This window comes from Schistosoma haematobium, chromosome 3, assembly GCF_000699445.3.
Source record: "Schistosoma haematobium chromosome 3, whole genome shotgun sequence".
In the NCBI taxonomy this organism is placed as follows: Eukaryota; Metazoa; Platyhelminthes; class Trematoda; order Strigeidida; family Schistosomatidae; genus Schistosoma; species Schistosoma haematobium.
In genome coordinates, this window is record NC_067198.1 from 14,480,260 (window position 1) to 14,502,742 (window position 22,483).

The 22,483-nt window shown below is 37.1% G+C and overlaps 2 protein-coding genes across 2 annotated transcripts; one reads left to right on the forward strand and one right to left on the reverse strand.

The window, feature by feature from the left end:
• The first annotated feature begins 6,947 nt into the window (after positions 1-6,947).
• Positions 6,948-11,823, forward strand: UNC50 (Protein unc-50). Its single transcript, XM_051213092.1, has 5 exons — positions 6,948-7,405; positions 7,441-7,506; positions 9,684-9,983; positions 10,716-10,814; positions 11,444-11,823. The coding sequence occupies exons 1-5, from the start codon at positions 7,147-7,149 to the stop codon at positions 11,578-11,580; spliced, it is 861 nt and encodes a 286-aa protein (XP_051069032.1). The 5' UTR covers positions 6,948-7,146; the 3' UTR covers positions 11,581-11,823.
• Positions 11,824-14,180: 2,357 nt separating this feature from the next.
• On the reverse strand, positions 14,181-21,346 carry MS3_00005070 (uncharacterized protein). Its single transcript, XM_035733371.2, has 10 exons — positions 21,292-21,346; positions 20,477-20,677; positions 20,347-20,441; positions 20,245-20,306; positions 19,085-19,170; positions 19,014-19,051; positions 18,399-18,567; positions 16,928-17,375; positions 15,540-15,662; positions 14,181-14,371 (listed from the first exon to the last, which is right to left on the reverse strand). The coding sequence occupies exons 2-10, from the start codon at positions 20,499-20,501 to the stop codon at positions 14,230-14,232; spliced, it is 1,188 nt and encodes a 395-aa protein (XP_035587296.1). The 5' UTR covers positions 20,502-20,677; positions 21,292-21,346; the 3' UTR covers positions 14,181-14,229.
• Between the last annotated feature and the right edge of the window lie 1,137 nt (positions 21,347-22,483).

The window sequence follows — 22,483 nt, forward strand, 5'->3', positions numbered from 1 at the left end:
ATTGGCTGTTCAGTCACTACACCGAGAACTTTGAGCTTATTGAAGAAGCATTTGTGGTTGACCCTATCAAAGGCTTTTGAGAAATTCAAGTATATGGCACCAATCTCCTCTTTGCGATCAAGGATTGTTGTTTACTGTGGTCAGCAGGTTTGTTATATAAGAGTGACTCTTCCTGAAACTGATCTGTTGAGGTAGAAAGAAGTTTATGGATCATAAACATTCACGTAGAACATCGTATATAATGGACTCTGTAACTTCTGCGGGTGTTGGGGGAAATGTTGCCGACCGGTAGCTTAAAGTAGTAGCGGTAAATAAATCCTCAAAATGAAAAGTTCTGTAAGTCCTCGGCATTTAATGCTGACATCATTACTTTTGATGGACACACCTAGCTGAAGGCGTCCCGTCACGCATCCTTACCAAATCACGGGTCGATGAGCCGTGCTACACACCCGTTGAAACCTTTAGCCAGCTTAAACAAAACGCTTCCCGATATATTTATATTCTTCCAAATATATCTTCGAATCACTTCGTTTCTGACTTTTGATGTAACTCGGTTGGTATACTACGATTATAAGACACTATCAAACACCGAATACCTTTGACATATTTAGAGGTTCACTGCGTCAGCCTTTTCTGAAAATTGGTTTAATATGCACCACCTTTCAATTTCTCGAGGTCGTACCTCACACAAAGCACTTTGCCAAGATTAGAGACGTTTCTTTCAACGTAGCAGAATGAACCATATCCGGACCAAGAGACATGTCCTTGTTTAGATGCTGTAGTTTCTGATACACCAAGACAGGCTCAATTCCGAGGGTTCTTTTGAGTTTCAGGTGAAGCTCTCTTCGACGTAGTCTGTCAAGTGCGTTGTGCCATCACCGTCGTTTTTGGCTGATTCGTTAAAACCTAACATTATGTGTTGTGATGTGTGGTGTTCGATATCTAATGCTGATGCACGTTTGCTATGCTGTAACACTAAACTGACTATTTGAGCGAGAACACAAGAATAGGCAGGAAAGTATATCAGGCTACCAAATGGAATACGGAAATCTCACTTGTATAAATGCCGATCTATCTTTAGGAAAATGACCTATTGACCCCGACGAAATGCAATCGACCTTCAGGTCACCTCTGGTTACTGTCTACTGACCCTTCACTACTTCTCATTGACTCTTTATATCAACAAGCAACTTCGGTTTTCGCTTATTGAAAGGAGGTCGCATGATGGAATAAGCTCTTCTGATTGGAGACGAATTTATCGATTGGCTCTACTTGATACTGAAGTCTGTCTTTTCTTACTGCCTTTGTGCATCGTTTCCTTTCTTGTTTGAAGTGCTTATATGTGATGCCGTCACCACTTCGCTTGCATTCCGCCTTGAAGTACCTTCTGCATCTTAGTATTCAAAGAGCGTTATTCTTTATGACTGTGTGTTGCTTTTAAGTTTCGAAGACTGATTGTGGGACAGGTTTTTTTGTAGTACATAATATCGTGTGCAGTAAGAAATTCTAGTGAGTGTTCACACTAATTTAAGTAAGAGTGTCCCAGTCAACCTGCTGTAGATTGACTGTAAGGTCGTTTTTAATTCCAACTCATGTTGTTAATATGATGATTTAGCTCCGTTTTGCAGATAAAATCGAAGGTATAATCACTTTTTCCTGGGGTAAAAAAAGAATGAGAGGTTGACAATTAAGAATTCCTCGTTCGTAAAAATGCAGTCTAGGCACGACGGCGTCTGAATATTTCGCAACCGATCTGTTCCGAATAATCCCCGATCTAGAATGAAGTTTGATTACCGGGTGTCAGTAGAATTGTCAACTTCACTTTATGTGTGCACAACGAAATGGACTTTAGGAAGATTGAAGTCTTCTACACTCAATATATGAGTGCATCCGAGACGAAAAGAGAGGGATAAACACGACATTTGATTGCCATACTTTGTGTTAGCAGTCGGCTTCCTGTAGATTACTCAAACTCTTAGGTGTTAAATTGATGTGCCACTAAGCAAGATCGTAGATAAAGGGTTGCTGCACTCCTCGTTCTGATTTTTCCATCGTTGCGGAACAAATGCATGGTGTGTAAGCTCTTAGTCTGTAATTTGAGAAGATGCTCATATTTCAATTATTCTTGTCAGATGATTATCATTATAGTTAATTGGTTCATGAAAATCATCCATTTCTATTCGGTACACTCTCAGCGTTAGTTTGGAGGCAGTTCTTCTTTTCGACGTGAAACGCATGAGCTTCCCTATCCTGTTTATCTGAATGAGCCCTGAGAGAATGGACAAACAACCCACGTACACAAGGTTTTTCAATTTGCTAGTCCCTATCCCTTCTACGTAGTTTCTTTGCTCTTGACCGAAAATAGGTGGAATAGTTAGTCAAGATATTGATTTGTGCCTAATCCTTGCACCATGTGACCTGTCCGGATGTATGTAGATTCCAGTTGGCGACCGGCTTTTGCTAATGAGAAATTCTTAGAGAGTGGGAGCCACCATCTGAGAGGATGGGGAGGTTGTCTTCATTGGTTGGGGTCTTGGATAATCACATCGTTTGTTAGGTTAATACGTTCTTAAGCTTCAAGGGCTGTAAATTTAAGGTCCATATTTTCTGGGACACCACGCACAACGATATTTCTTCCTTGACGAGATTGCGCTGAGGATATGGTTTATCAGTCAGTATCGTGATATACGATTCTGATTTTGACAAGCGACTGACCAGCGAAACATCCTCCATGCCACAACAGTTTGTAAACGTTATTTCACGTAGTCTTGGATGATTTTGATGTCTGTTATCCTTCCCCTAGTTAAGCTGAATAACTGTTGATGGCTCAATCTCGAGATTTTTTTGCCTCCTGTTCAATTTTTCGTACCAGAGCATCCAGTCTTTCCTGTTTGCAGAGTGAAAGGAAGCTCAGAGCTGTCATCAAGATTCATGATAATGAGAGAATCATCGTGAACTACGATCTTTTTCCCACGTTTTTGCGTACTTTGGTGTTGGAGCCATTTTCCGCAGTTATACTGCGGTCCGACTTTCCTTACATTTTGTTAACTCTTTGGACAATCTTGGGGGCAGAGGTCACGGTTGATTTATCAGCTGATTTTCGTACAAACCTGCTGTTCAGCGATTTTGACGGTGACTTTTGATCCATTTTAACCTTGTCGACGAGGAACCAGTCACCTACAGTAAACATTTTGGGAATCACAGTCGCACCTGGAGAGTCTGTGCCAGAGGACACAGGTTTATTGAGTTTAACACCGTCAATGCAGTGGCGATTTCTAGTCTCATAATATTCTCACTTGTGTTGCTGCATACCAATGTTGCTGAAGTCTCACTCCTTTACCTCAGTGAGTCCCCCTGTTTATTTATATATCTTATGGCTGTCCTTTATCAGGGTTGTTGACAATTGCTTCCGCAGACCTATCGGGAAAATGATCATACTGATCAGCAAATCCGCAGCATTCACGTCGTATATGCCACATACCCACTTCCGATCTAGCTTAACAAGACTGTTGTGGGCAATTACTGTAAGGTCTGTGCATGCATTTTGAAACTCATGCTGCATGCCAAGGGTGATAACAAAACAGCGTTCAGGTTGCTCACAAGTGACCTTAGTGACCAAGGTAAAGTATAAGCCGCTAAACAAACCTTAACAAGAGTTCATGGTCATGAATAATACAGTCTAAACGGATAAAATGGATAAAAACGAGTAGCGGCAAAATAAAGATGAACTAAAACTGACCGTAATATGAAGAACTTTTAAGATATAATATTAAGCTGAGGAAAAACCACAGTGAACTATTAACCCGGATAAAGCACAAGGAGTAAGATAATCTACCGAAAGTTAAGCTCAGGACAGGTCATATAGATCAAAAATGGTACTTTTGTTGCGTACGAACACAACATAAAATTCGAGGATTAAAAACAAGGTCAGGACAGTACTTCTGAATCGTAAAGCGACCAATATCCAATATATTTGTCACCAGCTTGTATAGACGGATTAATTTCTTTACGCTCACTTCATGATGTTTCGGTGGTTTTCCAGGTATTTGGTAGTATCCAGTGGGTGGCAATCTAGCCGACTCACTACTGATTCTGATCGGTTTGATAGTTATTTGTGAATTTGAAAATCTTGTAATTCTAGTGAGTGCGTTCGTCTCAGTTCAGTGAAGCTTCTGGATACCAACAGTTCTGCAGTCACTGGCTGCTACTGATCACAGTGTTATTAATAGTAACAAATTCCGATGCTAAGAGAACACGATTTTTTCACGAAATGGATAAGTTAATTGCTTGGTGATCCAGACGGTGTGAGAAGACCAAAGTGCAAGAATAAAAGGGAAAACAGAGATAATAATAAGCGAAATAGGAAGTACTTACTGAGTATCGTAATGAAAACAGTAGGCAAGTTACGAGACATTCATCAGGCACAGCTGGTTCAGACAGGAGATAGTAAAACATGGGCGAGTACGTGTTTGTCGGACCTCCTCCTGAAGCCGTCCACTGAGGAGGCTATGGCCACTTCGAATCTGCGTTACACGTGGGTGAGACTCTTAGGGTGAAAAAGTGGCAGCGCGCCATGGTTTCCACTCTTTGATGTATAGTCTTTCGGATGTTGCCTCGAGTGGTGTGGCGATGTTCTGGGAGAATGCTTGTGTTGGGGTGACTTGGTGTGCTTAATGTGTTAATGAGTTTGGGACAATTTTTAGGTTATTGCGTCAAGTTGTCTTCCCAATAAAGTGGAGTGTTTTATTTGCTTTGGCTGCATCTCCTATGTAGTTTTGACTGGCGTATAAGCCCCCTGGTTACGAGCATGAGATTACACTCTAAGGAGACAATCAGCAGCGTTCTTTTATGGAAGACGTAAGTTGTTTGTGTCCTGTGTAGCGAAATGTCCATCGTATGATATTTTGATAGTTTTAACCTATTGCCTACTGTCCGCTTTTTGATTGTTTTAAAATCCCTTTAAAACTCAAGTAAGTCTTTACCAGATCTTACCACATCCTGATAACTTTCACGAGTGAAGGAATTTTTAGTTTTCTTAGTACTAACCCGGGATTTAGTTGAATATTCCCCGGATTGTCAGGTAACACTCTTGTAGGTTTCTAGATTAACTGGTCGGTGAAGTTGTGACCGACGATTTCTACCATCTTTAAAATGGTATGATCTATGCCAGTTAGCTCCTTGAGAGCAGAGATCTCATGATTCATAGGTTTTCTTTTAGTCAAGAATCTGTAGAGATATTTAAAGTTACCTTACATTTTAGTTTTGCCTAAAAATACCTATCGCTTCAGACTTCAGCGTTGTATCTGTTTCTCAGTACCAAGTAAGCGCTACAATGAGGATCACTTAGGGAGATTTCTCACTTATGCCAAGCTCTCCTACTGACATATAGCCTGCGTTCTGTGCCGCACATAACTCGGGATTTTTTATTACCGGTTATGTTGCCTGAGGTATTTTGCAAAGTACAGAAATCAGAATGATATCCCTCACGATTTCCCAGTGGTCATCCATCGTTAGCTTTAACCTTTCTCGTGGCTATGAGGAGCGTTGAAAATACTCCATCGTAGTTGTGTAGTTCGCTCTGTTTTAAATGAGTTAGGGTGCATTCTCATCCTTCCAAGGCATTTTGTTTATGGCTACGTTAAACACGGCTATACTATGGCCATCCAAATGTTCCATCGGCCGTGAAGTTCTAATGGCTGTGACAAGCCGCTAATGGAATAAATTATTGGTTAAAGTTGGTCGACCAGTTCTATATGAACTGTCAACTACATTCTTCCTCTTCTGTATAGAGCGTTCAATTAGTGGGACCTTAATTTCTGTCCTGTATCGTGGGTTATTGGTCGGGGTTGACTAATACCGATATGCTTTTGTTAAGCTTTTCTGCCGTCGCCTTACCTATTTAGGTCGGCTCCCACTGCCTATGACGTGGCTGAAGGGGTCATTCTTCGAGCTATTCTAAGCTTGAATGGTTTCAGTTTGGTCCCTTCGGTTCCCGAAGTTTACAGCCATCAGATGCGAAGACGAAGTGCTCGTAAAGTGTAACGGATGAGGTAGCCAGAGTGTACTCACCAGTATGTTGGTGGGCAGGCTGATACTACATGATGGCCACCGCGTCCCTGAGCTTTGCCCTTACCACTACCCACCATTTCGGGCACTCCGTGAACCACCATACTGGTTCGTTCTTTGGTGTTTATTTATCTGCTAGTAACATCACTCACTCTCAATGGTCTCTCCTTTCCAAGTTGAATTTTTGGGAACCGTTAGACCTACGGTCTCTACTAATCGAGAGGATTTACCTTTCTTCAAGTTTTGGACCGTATGTGGGCGGCTAAGGTTGTTTGGGCTGGTACTAGCTCCATGCATTGTGTACTATTTGTCCAACTTTTCCTTATCAGACGCTCCCCTGCTCTCTAGAGAGCTATCCTCCGGCATTAGAGCCCTAAATAAAATCAGAGAGATGTGTAATATTTTTCTTCTCGGTTTCTAGTTTTCTGACAGCTGTATAATATTGAAGTTTAAAAATTGGCTGTGCAATATCGTATCTTTGAATTTAGGCTCAAACAGGGTATTTAAATGTTACTTTTATATATAGGATGAGACTATGGTCCTTTCCATCAAAGTTAAACCCTTCAAACTATCAGCCAATACAACGGACATTCCAAAAATTCGACTATGAAGGATGACCAGCCACTGCTTCTTCACATCTGCATCTTTCGTTCCGAAACGTTTTTAAGGCTCCTTTTTCCCTAGACTACTTACTAAATTTGAACAAAATTCATGTCTTCTTTTAAGAGTTTGACGTGAACATATGAACCAATAATTATTAATCAACATGCAATGAAAAATTCGTAAAGCATTGAACTGCAAAATTCTATCCCCAAAACTCCTTCTATTTATCATATGTTGACCTCAATAGAGATTTGGACGCATACTACTTAAAAATGAAATATATACAATATCGTTTGCTTTCATTTTAATGAGTGAAAGCCCCTATTTGGGTATACATGAGATTTATTCATTATGGGAAACAGATAGTTAAGCGAAAGCGTTATATGTTTCATTTACGGTCTTCTGATATTACACGATAAACTTAACATTGGTAATTGAATCTAGCGGGATCTACAGTATTTGGCGTTATGATCTTTGATGACTAATCTTGGGCATTCTACTTGCAGCAAATTAGTTGGTCAAACTGCAAAACCTATGCTTGAAAGGATATTTAATTGTTCCAACTCATGTACCTCACATTCAGTCAAAAGAATACTATCTGCAGCAGAGAAGCGCAGTCGATACTTCCGCCGACTGTTTCATGTTAGACACATGGATTTCGAATATGCTTTATGGCAGATGTGGCAACTCTTTGTTGGGCCGCAACGTGTGTTCAGGAATTTCAATTATCGCAAATGTATGTACATCGTTTGTAATATGTAAAATCTTCAGGTTCGCGACAGCAATGGGCAAGGGATGATCCAGCATTTCTAGTCCTGATGATGGTTTTCTTGATCTGTAAGTCTCAGTAAATTTTCCCTGACTTCCTTCGTTCCGTTTCAAATGCTGTGCGTTTTGATGGGATTTACGAATTTTTAAAACGTCCTGAAAGCAGTAATACATATTGCCAGAATCTATACATTCTCTATAAAGGTGGTAAACCATGCAAAACACAAGATAGATTGTGCTAGAAAAGCAGTTACATTTTACATCCTACCATTCTGGTGGCTTATTACACCAACTGCACCGCATATATTTTTACGTATTTTTTGAAATTAGATTAACGATGAAACTGAAATAAGATCTTTTGAGTGATAAATAATATTGCCGTCCAGTTTCTCTAACTGTATTGGCTAAAACAAGGTTCAAACAGGTACTTAATGACTAAAGATCGGGTACTTTGACAGTTGTCCCGCTGTTCCACTGAATCGCGGATTATGTAAAAACATTTGTTTATGTTAGAATTCCAACTGTTTACTCGGTTGATTATAAACGACTGAAAAGACGCTTTTCTGATCATGAGAATGTATTTTTGAGTATACTAATCATGAGTTTAATCTCACCCATGTCGCAGATTTATCATTCGTTCTTTTGTAACTGAAGTAATCCCAGGTAATTTATTTACTTAATTTATGTGCACATATATTCAGTTATCGTTTTTTTATTTCGGGTTAGTCTTTTTTTAACTACTTGTGTAATATGCCGTATTCCATAGCCTAAGGATGCTCACTTTGATTCTGAGTAACGACCTGATTTCATCATTTTCCGCAGAAATAGTTTCGAATCATCTGTTATTTTATCCATATCCATATGATATACTTCGTTTTCTTCGGACTTCATGTCAGCTCTGGTGAATTGATGTCTGACATCATACATATTCTAAAAGCCCTCTTTTCAATTGTTAATTTGTGGCATAGACGAAATAGTTATCTCCGAAACAACATGCGAGTATACTGCACAACCTCTCTACTTTACTTCACTGCTGTAAATTTTGATCTTTATATGTAAAGGAGATATGGTGGTTACAGGTGTCCAATCATAGGTGCCCTCGAAGGATTGCTGTTGAATGTTAAGACGTTTGAGTGAGCAATGCTAGTTTTAGACACAGGGTACTAGACACTCATAACAAATCATTTAATACGATTACGAATCTCCCTTAACTGTGATGGTTGAAATACGTATTTCATATGGCCAGCCACCGCCTACCTTAATGCCCAATGTTCACAAGAGCAGGAAGTTGTAGGAAAGCTAGGGACAAGCAAACCAAGAAGTACTATCAGTATGCAAGGTCATTGCCTAGTGATCTGTGACGTGTTTCTAAGTGAAGATAATCTGGTTGAGGTTCTCGCAATTATTGTCATCAGTTGTTGAAAACGTTGTGACGTGGCTCAAGATCAGTTGTAGTGGGGTCACTAATGTCACCACTTCTTTGATATTCAGTTTGTTAACTTCAGCTTGCTGTGCTGATATGATGTTGAAACTTGGGCCAACGCCTCAGGTTCTATGTTGATTATGACTAACTGCCTTTAGTCATAGATTGTTGTAGTTAGTAATTTGAATTGGATGTCATAATATAGTTGTCATACTCGGACTCTTTAAGTTAGGTACAAATGGGATATTTCAAAGATATGATCTCATTCAGGTTACATATCCACTAACGAGTTGAGAAGTGTGACAACGCAGTTTATTCCTAAAATCATAGGATGACTAATGTATACTAAGCTAAGGTTGTCAAAAACGGTGTCGACGAAATTGTTTTTATTTAAAATATTGTTTGTTGTTTCGAAAAAAGCAACTAAAATAACTTTTAGTTGTTTAAACTTCAAATGCAGTCAGTTGTTTGACTATTTATTTTTTTTATCTAATTTTGTGTCAAGTTACCGTATTGATTGTACCTTAATTCTTATAGATTGATAGCATTGTATTTAAATAATTCTTTTTTCATTCGAAGACTTAAACTCAAGATTCGTTTCTGATGCAAAGTCAGACTAAAAGTTATTACTCATTAACACCTGTCCTATTAAAGCTTTAATCCCATTGCTTCAACTTCCAAATAAGTACTTTGTCAATCATTATTCATGAAATACATATTTAGCCAAAGTTTATTTGTTTTCTCAATGAACCGTTGTAAGCTATTCACACCAAAATCCTTTCAACAAATCTAAATAATTGCTTCATTTCTCAATACACTGTAGTTACTTCGTTGGGGTTTGCCTTTTGTATGTCGTTAAATGCAATTCAGTCAGTTGAGTTCGTCCTATGGGTCGTATTCGTCGATTTTATTGCAATTAGTCTTCTCCAGGCAACATTCTTTTGGATTATTACGAATCATTTCTTCCTTGATTCATCCAAAAGTCGTCCACAACTCAATGGATTGGGACCTTTTGTTGAAACCGATCCGGAAGTTGAATGGGGATACGCCTTTGATGTTCACTTAAATGGATTTTTTCCGGCATTGTGCATTTTGCACTTGTTACAGTTACCTTTTCTGTACAGTAGGTTTGCTAACTTCAAAATTCTTTTGATTTTATTTGTTCACAATACGCAATTTCTCGACACTATACACATAACCAATCAGATCACTATATATATTTATAATTAGTTTTTGAGATTAAAAACCAGAGCCTGATTGCATCACGCCTTATCAACAGTTGATAACTCAACGGTTTATTGCTATTTTTGTTTAGTTGTTCTCAACCTCCTAACATACTCCTTTGTTAGCCCCATTTGATAGAGGTTTAGTTTGATCGACCAACTTTTTTTATTTTGTACTTTATGCCTTATCGTTCGCACTAATTACTTGACTACACCGTGCTCAGAAAGTGTTTAAAAGACATTTAAAATCAAATGGTAGTGACTTGTACGTGCACTCTCCTACGAAACGGCATTTCGCACCAACCACAAAGTATTACATAGTTGACTACATCAGAATACTATTTGATGTACTCACTTTTCCGACTTAGCAACTTGTAAATAACTGTACATAACATATTATTTCAAATTTGGCTGTATAGAAATGCCACAAATGCATCAGAATTCATAATAATCGAAACACTATCCTGTCGATAAGTATACATACGCATATACCATACAATATCAACATGAAGAGCAAGTGGCCATATCTTATCACCATTTCAATTTCTTCAACAGATTAGAAAACAATAAATTATTGTCACATATTTCTTCCAATATTTTTGACTTAAATCGTTTTTTCTCTAAATATCTAGTTATTCTCCAAAACTGGTTCATCGGGAGGTTACTGGGTAATACTTTTTGGTTGACGAGTTTCACTTACTACACCTATATCACATTCCTGGGTTACCGTAGTAAGTTCACATTGCATTTTTACCTGTATTTAGCCAATCATTTCTTGATATTTTTTTATTACGATTGTGTGCAACTACCTTAGAAAAATAGAATTACTGTTTTATTTCATTTTATCGTAACTGCTAACCGTGAAGTTAGTTATCCGTGGTCGGTTAGGTCAATTAATGAATTCGTTATTTATGGTAGAATGTACAAAAATTTTGTAAGTAAAAATGTTCCGATTTTTCAGTATGCGTACTTGACTTTCAGCCACTCGATATAGACCATTATAGTTTTATAGAAAAGGGAAACAACAGAACAAAGATATCATTAAGATAAATAGGGAAAAGAATAAAAGTAAACAAGTTGGGGATGAAATGTCCAGATCTTAACTGGTTAGATATACTGTGGTCAATTCTAAAGTTATTAATAGATAGGCTGTGAATAATAGACATATTTGATAAAGTTCGTTCGTTGTTGAGTCTCTCATACGGTGAATATCTGAAATGACCTTAAGCATACTTGCTCCCATCCAGATGTTTATTGAAGATTGTTTAGGATAGATATCATGTTTGACACCAAATATCGGGTATTGGATGTTACAGTCACATATGACCAATAACAAATAACATCTCTTGTTACATTTCAGCTTTACCGTTTCTCAAGCGTACAACAGTTCTGTTGTGGCCAGTAACAGCTGCTATCGTAATTTACGTGGTATCGCTTATCATGAAATGGAATTTCACACTTTTTTTATGTCATTTCTACCAGTTCCGTTTATTTTAGTGAATGATTTCAAATGTGTTAACTGTGATACGAATTAAAGAGAAATACTATGTTCTCTGATTGTAAATATTTTTAAAAAGTGATGAGCTATAATTCCACGTGTTCTAATACTTGATTATGTATAGTTGATAGTTGTTTGCTGTTAATATTTATTCACGCATATCTGGACTGGATACTTTTGCATAATTTATTTTATTTTAACATTACAAAGATACTGAATTAATAAATATTTATTAATGATCATGCAGTATATTTTTCCGTAATGTCTGATGAGAAATATGCAGTTAAATAGTGATTTAAAAGCAATCCACAACAAAGTTAATAATAGCAAAATTCTCTGCAACTCAAAATCCGAGGCTTGAAGAGTGGCCTGAAAGAAATGTATTAAGTTAACGCCAAGTGATCTCTAGATAGTACGTAGTGATCAACCGTCAGCATTAATTTAAGAATGTTTCCTAATAAAAATAATAAAGCTAAGAAGGTGGAAGAGTTTTTTTAGGTCGGAGTGTAATTAGAAAATTTTAAAAAACACCAGCGTTGTTGGGAAATCAACGTAAAGTAATCTGACATTAAAAATCGGAAATCATAGTTGTAAGAGGAAATATGCAAAGTACGTTTCTACTTAGACCTTACCATTCGTTGGCTACATCGTTTGCAGTGTGTACATACAAATGGGGACATTTAAACAAGATACTCCGTACTTCTAAATAACATCGAGTGAACTTTCTAAAAGCTTGGGATGACCAGAGGAAACTAGACACTTAGGAATTGAGTTTCTAGTTGTTAAGTGATTCATTTTATTGATATACTCACCAAAATGACATATATTGTAGCGTTATCAGCATCTATGGCAAGGTGGGTCCTGGTTTAAGTTTATCACTGAGTCAAGTGCATATATGCTAGTTTAAGCATTGAAAGGCCCACTTCGTCAAACGTCAAGGGATTACGTCTTTTCCGAAAAACAGCACATAAATAGATAGCCTAAAATAAGCCAGGCCAAATGCAGAACTAAAATTTAACATGTACGTTCACTAAGAAGAATGGATGGAAAGATTCATTTTGTTTCTGCTGACGCTCCATATTTTTCCATTGCTTGACTATCCATGTATTATTTCTTGGTATCTTGAGCGGTTTTATCTATGATATCATTTTAAAGCATGTACGTTTTACGACTACGGTAACAACACCACTAACTTTCATGTTTTTATAGAAATAGTGACATACACTATGCGGATTTACCTACTTACAGCAAATCAATACTGTTTAAGCAGATTACATGAGCTTCGAGATTAAAATCCCGACGAACTATCGAATTCTCCATTTGCATTAACACTTCAAAATAACTAATTAAGTCTTGATAACCTTGTTAATAACGCAACTCTGTATTTAAGTATACACTATAATGTATAAACTGATTATAAATACGTTTGTACAGCATTAGTAAATGGCATCGTCGAGAGAGGTTTTTTATTGAATCGTTTTAAGTTTGTTTAATGGTTTCTTTTATTCAGTAGACAAATATATATCTCCCGAGCCCTCAAATGCCCTGGTACGGCCGAGAGTGGGGTGAGTCCGCTCTCACATGGCCACGCGTATATAGCCTCTTCCAGGGAAGTTCTACTCACTGCCTTCTCGTGGCGGGGGTGTTGTTTACGAAATTGATAAAACGAAAAGCGAATGTCCGGCGCTTTAACCGGGTTGGTGGACATGGAGAGTTCACCTAGGGGAGTTGGAAAACCCTGATTCCAAACCAATGGTGCCCATGGGCTCCAGTATCCTGAAGGGACAAGTGGCGTATGAACAAATCGTTGGTCACCGGCTACCATGAGGATGCATCTCCTTACGTTGTTCCACTGCCTTGTGAATCAGACCTTCAGGTCGAAGGCTCCGGGTGTGGCCCCCTAAGAAAACCACCTGCTTCGGTTTGGGTACCCGGGCAGTATCATAAACCTCACACATATAAAATGAGATCTGTGTGGCGCATATGTATTTGGTGCCTCCTTGTACCAATATCTATGTGTTAAAATTAATACATCTTCCGAACGACATTTATTATACTTTTATCCAATCCAAACTGCCTATTAACTCATCTGCTTTTAGGTTAGCATATTATGTTAGTGATGAGCTTAACTGTTGTCTGTCTATTCATGACGCGTTACAGACAAATTAGGCATTAAGTTGATTGATGACTATGCAACTCAGTGATCAAGTACAGATCAGTATACTTGATATCTTTTAGAACATTATGTGGGAGCTAGTGATATTGCCTGGCTGCTCAGTTTGAGATAGATAGGTAGAAGGGAACTTAAATTTGCAACTTAGTAACTGGGAGACCAAGTCAACCATTATCATTCTTTTAATCTCACCTCCTAAACTTTATAAATATTGTCACTAGGAGTTCCTCCAATGTTTGGTCCCGTAGGTACATGTGTTAAATTGATAGTTTTTAAAAAAACTTGTAGTACAACACCCAAGATTGTTTCTTTTGTTAATTCTACTAATCATGTGACTGATTCAGTGAGACTTCGCATCATATATATAGATAGTGACATATCTAATTAAAATTGGATAATTAGTCCAAGGCAAAGAAAGAAGAAATATTTAACAAAAGAACAACTTTATGTACAGTCGCCAATTGTTTTGCTAAAATCAATGTGGTGCTCTATTTGACTTGAGATCCGGTAATCTTACGGGTGTCACCAGTTCAGCTACTATGTTCAATTCAGATTTGTTTTGAGTATTTTCAACCTTTGAACATTTACATCCCAAATATTGGAAAAACTGAGTTAACCTAAGAGACAAAAAAATAAATCCCCATAAAAGTGTCTAACTAAATACTTAGATATAACAGAGATAAACGTGATAACAAGAATGACATCCTACACATCACTCAACGATTCCCAACAAGAATCATAAAATATTCTGAACAATCTGAAACCAAATAGCACTAGTAAATAATAGAGATGACTTCGTCCACAAATATAATGTGTATCTAGAGAAGAAATTGTAAGTCCTGGGGATTACGTTATAAGATGAGAAACCTGACGATTTGTCCGTAAAATTCTTGCCTACAACAGAAGTGTGATATTACCCGTGAACCAATCTGAAACCAACATTATTACCAAATCAGTGACTTTTAAGTAATATCGTTCGCGAAGTCAAAACACTGGAATGAAATGTAGCAGTCATTCATGATGAGAAGACGAGTCGACCAGGCTATCTATGACCGTAAAAGAAAACTGAAGCAAAAACTATTATTTGTTATCACATGAATATCTAATGTAGGGCAATGGATGCAAAGAAACGAAGTAAAAAAAAACAGTCTCCAGAGCAGTAAATCGGGTGTGCACTATATGAACAAATCCGGATTTACGTTAAAATTTTCGATCTAAGTTGACAGACATGACACACTAGTGAAATACAGTCAAAAAGGGATCTAAATTATCGCCCCACAGCAAAATAGAAAATGCATTGGTCAAGAATCGCTCCTCACCACATTTATTAGATAGTCGATTTATGAGATATATATCATCTGCTATCACAATTGACAAACTGTATACAAAGTGAAGCACCTAGTGTCGAAGGAAAGTGGTCTTTATTTGTAAAAGGTATCTTAGGATCTCAAGTATGTAGTACACTCAAAGTTAACTAAGCCTTATACTATAAAGATAGTTATGGGTTAAAGTTGCCATCTGAAAATAAGGTTTGACTTGATAGCACCAAATGTCTTCATTATTTTCGCACTTGATATCTTCATACTGCTGATGGGATGTAGTATACCTGGTGAAGACTCCACCTGTATGGGCTCTGAGAAAAACGGCGAAGAGATGAGCTATCCTAAAAATGGTGGATCTCATGATTCATCAGCTGACTTGCATGATACAAATACATAGCAATTACGTGAATAATATGGAAAACAATTAGCTTGTATGTGTATAGTAGTGAAATGCAATACTAACCTTTCACGTCCGATTTTGAAGTCTACAGTCAAACTATCAACCATCGTCTTGAAATTGTCACAATGAAGTATCAGGACTAACATGTGCGTAATCAATTTATCACGAAGCATTGGTGACATTGCGCTAAAGTATTACAAACAAAATCAGAATTCATAAATGACAAACAAAAATGAAGTAAGTATCTACGACTAGAGTGAAACACCAGAAAGTCCATTTATTCTGGTATTTGTTGTTTTGACCTTGGTTAGGAACAATCACAGACCAATGTTACAATATTTGAATCAGTTAGCCAAACATTTTTGAGGAAAGTTATCAACTTTATACCATGAACGAAGTTATACTTAATTACTGCTAGGTCTCCAAAGTAGATAGGCATACATCTGTTGGTATAGTGATTAATAGTGGTGTTAATAATGAATTGGCAGGGGCTTTTTCTACTGTTGGTAGTGAACCCCAGTGAATACATTGGTTTATAGGAATAAAGGGCTGTCTAAAATTCTGGAGAATGTACAGGGGATTCGCCTAGTTTTAAAAAGAAAAGATATTTCCGTAGGATAAAATGAATATGATGTATTTGACAGGTTGGTGTACAGATTCTGCCACTTTTGCAATTTAGCGTTAGAAATTTTTCTATCTTCTATGTTACATGGAAGTGGGGATGAATACTAAAATAGAAGTTTGGAAAACTGTTAATGACCACTGTTAGGGTCTTTGAAGTCGTAAAGGGTGATATTTATTTTCTTTAAACAAATAAACATTAGTACAAGGAGGCACCAAATACCAATCCGCCACACTTCGCCATTCGATTTGTGTAAGGGTTGGGATACTGCCCGGTCGCTCAGAACAAAGCAGGGGTTTTTATTAGGAGGACACTCCCCAAGCCGTTGACCTAGAAGTCTAGTCCACAGGTCAGTGGAGCAACGTAAGGAGATTCGGTCCCACGGTAGCCGGTGACCAACAGTAAGTTCATACGCCATTTGTTCCTTTAGGATCCTGGAGCCCATGTGCACCATTGGTTTGTAGTTAGGGTTTTCCAACTCCCCTAGGTGGGTCCTCCACAGTAATAGTTTTCAATTAAAGGATTTTCAAAGGAATGACAATTATTCACGATATTAATCACAGGAATCAAAGCGTAATAGTAGGTTAGAAGGATTCCTTACCAAATGTTTTACCGAAATACATTTTTAGACACACAAACATATCTTGGAGGATTTCCCACGGACCATAGACAAACTCAAGTTTACATGTCCTTCATTTTATATTTAGTAGTTTAACTACCGTACAACAAAGATAATTATTATTGAACTGTCACAATCTCATCAAAACCTATGCAGTTTAAAACAGTTAACGAACATGAATCATTAAAGTAGTGAGGAAAATTTACATACCGTACTTTTAGACGTCCCATACCATTTCGACTAACTGATGCTGTAAACTGAGTAAGAAGATATTTGTTAACAGTATTTGGTGTATCTGGAAGTGGGACCTTGCGCATCAGGTCTCGGTTAGGCAAGTGAAACAAAGCAAACATGTGACTGAGAAACACCAAACCGGTAACAAGTTTTGTATAACCTTCAGACTTAGTTGTACACAAGTTATACAGCTTATTCTTTATCCACTGCGGATAAATACTCTTATTTATTAGAGTATCAATCGAATTGACATCAACAGATATAATACGTTGTACCTCCGAATTTAAGGCTTCTGAAATTCTAGGAGGAACTAATTTTTCATAAGGATAAACATCCGCAGGACAAGAAGCTTTCAAGACTATTGGTGGAAGAAGGCGGAGACGTTCATCGGTTTGAGAGTTAGAACAATCCATTTCGTTGTCAGCTAAATAAAGTGACAAAAATAGTTTTATGACATATTTGAGTGTAAAACATTAGGGCTAAGTAACAATGAACTTAGGAAAGCCTTTATATATGTATTTTTACGTGAGGCAAATGTATAGATTTCACCAAAGCAATTTTTATGTTACGTTACCCTTTCTAAGTCGAGAAAGGACTAAACATAGGACGAGTCAAAATAATCGGAACTAACATATTTTAAATGTTGGTAAACTTCAGATATATAAACAAGATAATTACAAGAAGGGAAGGGTTTACTAGGCCAAGATATAATAAGGGTAAATTTAAATGACATGACATTTTATTGTCAACACGCAGCATCTTAAGAAAAATGAGTAATCCAAGTTCTGACAGTGAAATACATTTTACTTTTTCAACCAACGGTCTAATTATTAAGTGAATCGGATCAACCAAAAAATTAACGAGGAGCGTTACATTACCAAATTGGATGACTCATTACGCTATCCAGAAATCATATGAATAGCGTAGTCAAAAGATGGAGAGCAACTGGAACATGCTACCCAATACTGATTGAAACCTGAATTTCTTAACCAATAAACTATCACTCCATGCTGAAGATAAAAGAACTGCACATTCAAAACGTGTTTGAAATTAAAAGGTAAAATCAACTATTTTCATGGCGTCAATGAAAAACTCATCAGTAATCAATAGGTTTTCACTCCCGTTACTCACGACGTAAATATATGTGTTACAGATCGTAGCTAACGCTTATTGAAAAATTCACGTACAATTAGACGGCTACGAAAATCGGACCGAGAGGTTTTATCCGAGTTAGTTAATCCTAGATCAATGACGTAACTTGCTCACTAGGTGCAAAATTTTATACTTAGCTTCATGCTTTAAAAACAATAAGTGTAAGCCTATTCCCGAATTTAGTTCGAATACTAAATTCAGCACTAATTACTATCAAATAAAAAGTTTCGTAAATATATAACCGGAAATAACGTTAAAAATCTAGTTTGGCAGAAAGTAATAAAACAAGTCTTACGATTATTCGAAATGGCTTCGTTATCATATTTTAATTTGGTTTGACCATGCATAGCTCGATCGATCACCTGAGCATTGGTCACCGAATTCTTTTGAGTTTGATTTCTTTCCATTTCACGTAAAGCACGTTGTTTTTTGACAGAACCGAAAGCATTGATGAGAGTGGCTCTCTGCAAAGCAAAATGAGAGTAGGTTAGTTGTGCCGGGGTTTGATTCATATAAAATATAAAAAAATTTTAACTGACAATTCAAAATCCGGAGGATATATAAAAGCGATTTTGTATTTTAAACCTATTAGTCATATTCATTGATTCATAAGCATTTCTTGACATAATGCAGGCAATTTAACTGATAGCTTAAATTAATTCTATATATTTACCGGATATAAGATTTTAGACTACTCTGATTTGCACATAATTTCCCAATATCAATAGACCTTAGAAGAGCAAGAAGAAAATTCAGACTAATTATTGAAAAGAAACAATCAAAGAATGAGTTTGGATTCACAGTCAAATACATCTCCTTATGTTCAACTGAAGGTAGCATCTTCCAAGTTAAACTAGTTATATTACTTGATAATTGAAATATGAACAGAATAAACAATTTTTTGACTTACATCAGCTTTCACTGAATTTGGGACCTCAATTACGTCATCTGAAAGCAATATCAGTAAAAACTATAACATACCATCAAAGCAAGGCTCAAGGAACTCCGGCTTTTTGTGAATAACTTCAACGCTTTTTGTTCGTTTGTTGTAAATTATAGTAGCATAACTACATAAAGAAATAAATTTCCTCGTTACTCAAGTAAATTTAAATCATATGAAGTATAAGAGCGATTATTAGACTTGGGATGCTTTAAGTAGATTCCGAAGATCAACTCTGTCAAACATGACAGTCAGTTCCGTCTGTACTTCTCAATATTCACCATGAAAATTATCACACATCATTAGATAGTAGGATTAATCAATAACTGACTGACTTGATTAAAATGTGGATTAAAGATACTGCAATTCTCACTGTGGAACATTTTGAAACAGCAACATCAAAGCCATAAATCCCATCACAAGAAAAATAAGAAAAGAGCAAGAAATGCCTATATTCTAGAATCGTAATCGGTAGGTAATAATTCAGGGCACCCGAAGTCTTTCACTTCTGTAAATTCGTAAAGTCAGCTTACATCTGATCGAACAAAAAATATTAATGTTTGCTAACCTTAACAAATCGCATTAAGTTTGCTAATTTCTGGAAAGCATAGTAAAACACAGAAATAAAGTAACTGTACACAAAAATATGTGAGAAACTAGCGTACATTATCGAATGGATGATTAGCTATAGATTTATTAATTTGTACACATAATGGGAAAACTTAGTAAAACGATACACTAAGGAACGTATCATAAAGAAGGAACGTCATATTTTTAAACTAGGTTCCTAATAAGGAACGTCACTAGAAATAGTTAGTAATCTTTAATCTTAAACTAATTGTGCATGGATTTCAAATTTCTGAAAGAATAAATGATGTGTAAATCTACAAAAGTCGCCTGCTACCATAATAATAAATCTGACCTTGTCCCAATGCTCTCCAAACAAGATTTTTACACTAAAAGATAACGGGCAACCTACAAAAAAAAGCTATTTAGATCACTCTGGGAGAAGTATTGAAATTTTTAAACAAATCAGCAATATAAACAGCACGTACGAACAAGCTCCAGGTTATTAAAACATAATAATTTAGGAGTATAAACATTGACCAAAAATCACAATAACTACTATTAGCTTAAAATTATTACAAACCCATGATTCAAATTTAAAATAGTCACCACATATAATGAAAAAAACTCTTACTTAGAATCCCTCAAAGGAGACTTTAACTTGCTACTGTAAAGCACATTACCGATTTGACAGCTCTAGGAATACAAATAAAGTTATTATTAACTGAATAAGTACCACAATGGACTTTTCGACATTCTGGGGGCATACATCGACATGTGCTGGTAAAACATCTGTAACCGTCATATCGCTTGTTCCTAGTGAAAAAGGTGCTATTCAATGTTAGAAAAAAACACTATACTCTTACCTGGGAAAAAATTCATTGGTTCCATTTATAGTACTTTGTAATGTTCGGAAGACAATGCAACCTAATAAATGTCAGATGGGTCGAAAGAAAGTTTGATCCACGGACAAAAATAGAACTATATTCCCTTCAATACTGTATGTGATATTTAGCAGTAAATTTTATAGTAATAAGTGCTGTCTTAATTCCATTTACATCAATATCCTAAAAGCAATAACAGAGATGTATTTGAATATCCCGCTGATTTCTGTTAAGTCCTATCAAAAACTTAAGGTGATAGAGTATTTGTAGCATTGAGAAGAGCATTTGGTAAAGCTAAAATTAGGAACCAAAGTCAGCCACCTGAACCGTACAAGTCAAGCTTAGCTGGAGCTCATAAAATACAACAATCAGATCTCATATATGACGAAAAAGTTGTCTTTTATGAGAGCGCGTGGTTGCTTAGCCTTTGTAGTCACCTTGTATATTGTGGCTCATACACAAAGTTGTTTATTTGGAATCCATTCTAGATCTAAAACTTATCAACAAGAAATGTTTCTCGGTAGCGAAACATCGATATCTCGGGCGTTGTAACCCACAGACTGAGTACTCGAAAAGCCTGGAAACATGGTTTGACTAAAATAATGTGGGAACCTTGGAAGTATCATCACCCATTCCAAAGAAATGTGAGGTCTAGTAAAAAGACATGAATCAAGTAAATAGTTTTGATTATATTACAACCCCGGTTAATTATATTTCTCGAGCAGTGTTAGCAGTTTTTGAAGTAAAATATACGTGAGCGGAAGCGAAATAACACTAGATATACTAGAAAACATTACAATAAGCACGAAGAAGCTAATCACGAGTTTTTGTTACAGTTACGCAATAGCCAAATAACGCGCCCACAGGTGTTCAAATGGTTCAAATGGTTGTGGACGGAATAGAAGAAGCTTTCGCTTAACATGCTTCCGTGTCTAGTAGCAGGGGATCACCAAATCCTCCAGGCAGGAACCTAGGTATGTTAACAAAAAAAGAGGAAAAGAAATCGGCAAATCATAGTGTGATGCTGTCCTTGGTCCTTAAGAATAGGTCAAGTTGCCTCTTGAAGGACTCCTGAGAAGTCGCTTGGACTAGCTCGGCCGGCAGCGAATTCCAGCATTTGACAACTCTTAAGGAGTAGAAGTTGTGTCTACATTCCGTCTTGCTATGTTGTGTTTCCAGTTTCTGGGTGTTACCCCTTAGGTTATTATTCGAACTAAGCTTAAGTAGGTGTTTAAGAGGATGTCCAGAAGTGTTAAGAATACTATAAGCCATTAATAAGTCACCTCTAAGACGCCTATACTCTAATGGGTAAAGGTCTAGTGAATGGAGGCGTTCTTCGTAAGGTTTAGATTTGAGTCCTCGAACTGATTTCGTGGCTCGACGTTGGATACGCTCCAAAGTGACCTTGTCCTTTTGGGGTGAGGGAGGGAGTACTATGTTTCCGTACTCTAAATGGGGACGGATGAAACTATTGAAGATTGTATGGAAAGTTCGTCCGTCAAACTGTCCAAAAATGCGCTTCAACGTTACCAGTGCAAGGTTTGCTCGGAAGGCATTTTTGTCGCAGTTAGCGTAAGACTTTAAATCATGGGGCACCAGGACTCCTAAATCTTTTTCGACTTGGGATACTACTAGAGAGGAGTTTCCTAAGTTGTAACTGTAGTTTGCAACATGTCGCAGATGGACTACTTTACACTTTGAAGTGTTAAAGGTAAGTCCGTTATCGTCTGCCCAACTTTGAAGTCGAGTCAGATCCTCCTGAAGTGCCTGTATATCGTCTTGGTTGCGTATCTCTCTCCAAAGTTTCACGTCGTCGGCAAAAAGTAATAAGTCTGACGTTACCTGTTGAGGAAGATCATTTATGTAGATCAAGAAGAGAAGAGGCCCTAGTACTGAGCCCTGGGGGACCCCACTAGGACATTCCATAGCCTGAGATAAAGTGAAATTAACCCTAACCTTAAAGTGTCGATTTTTTGGGTATGAAGTAAG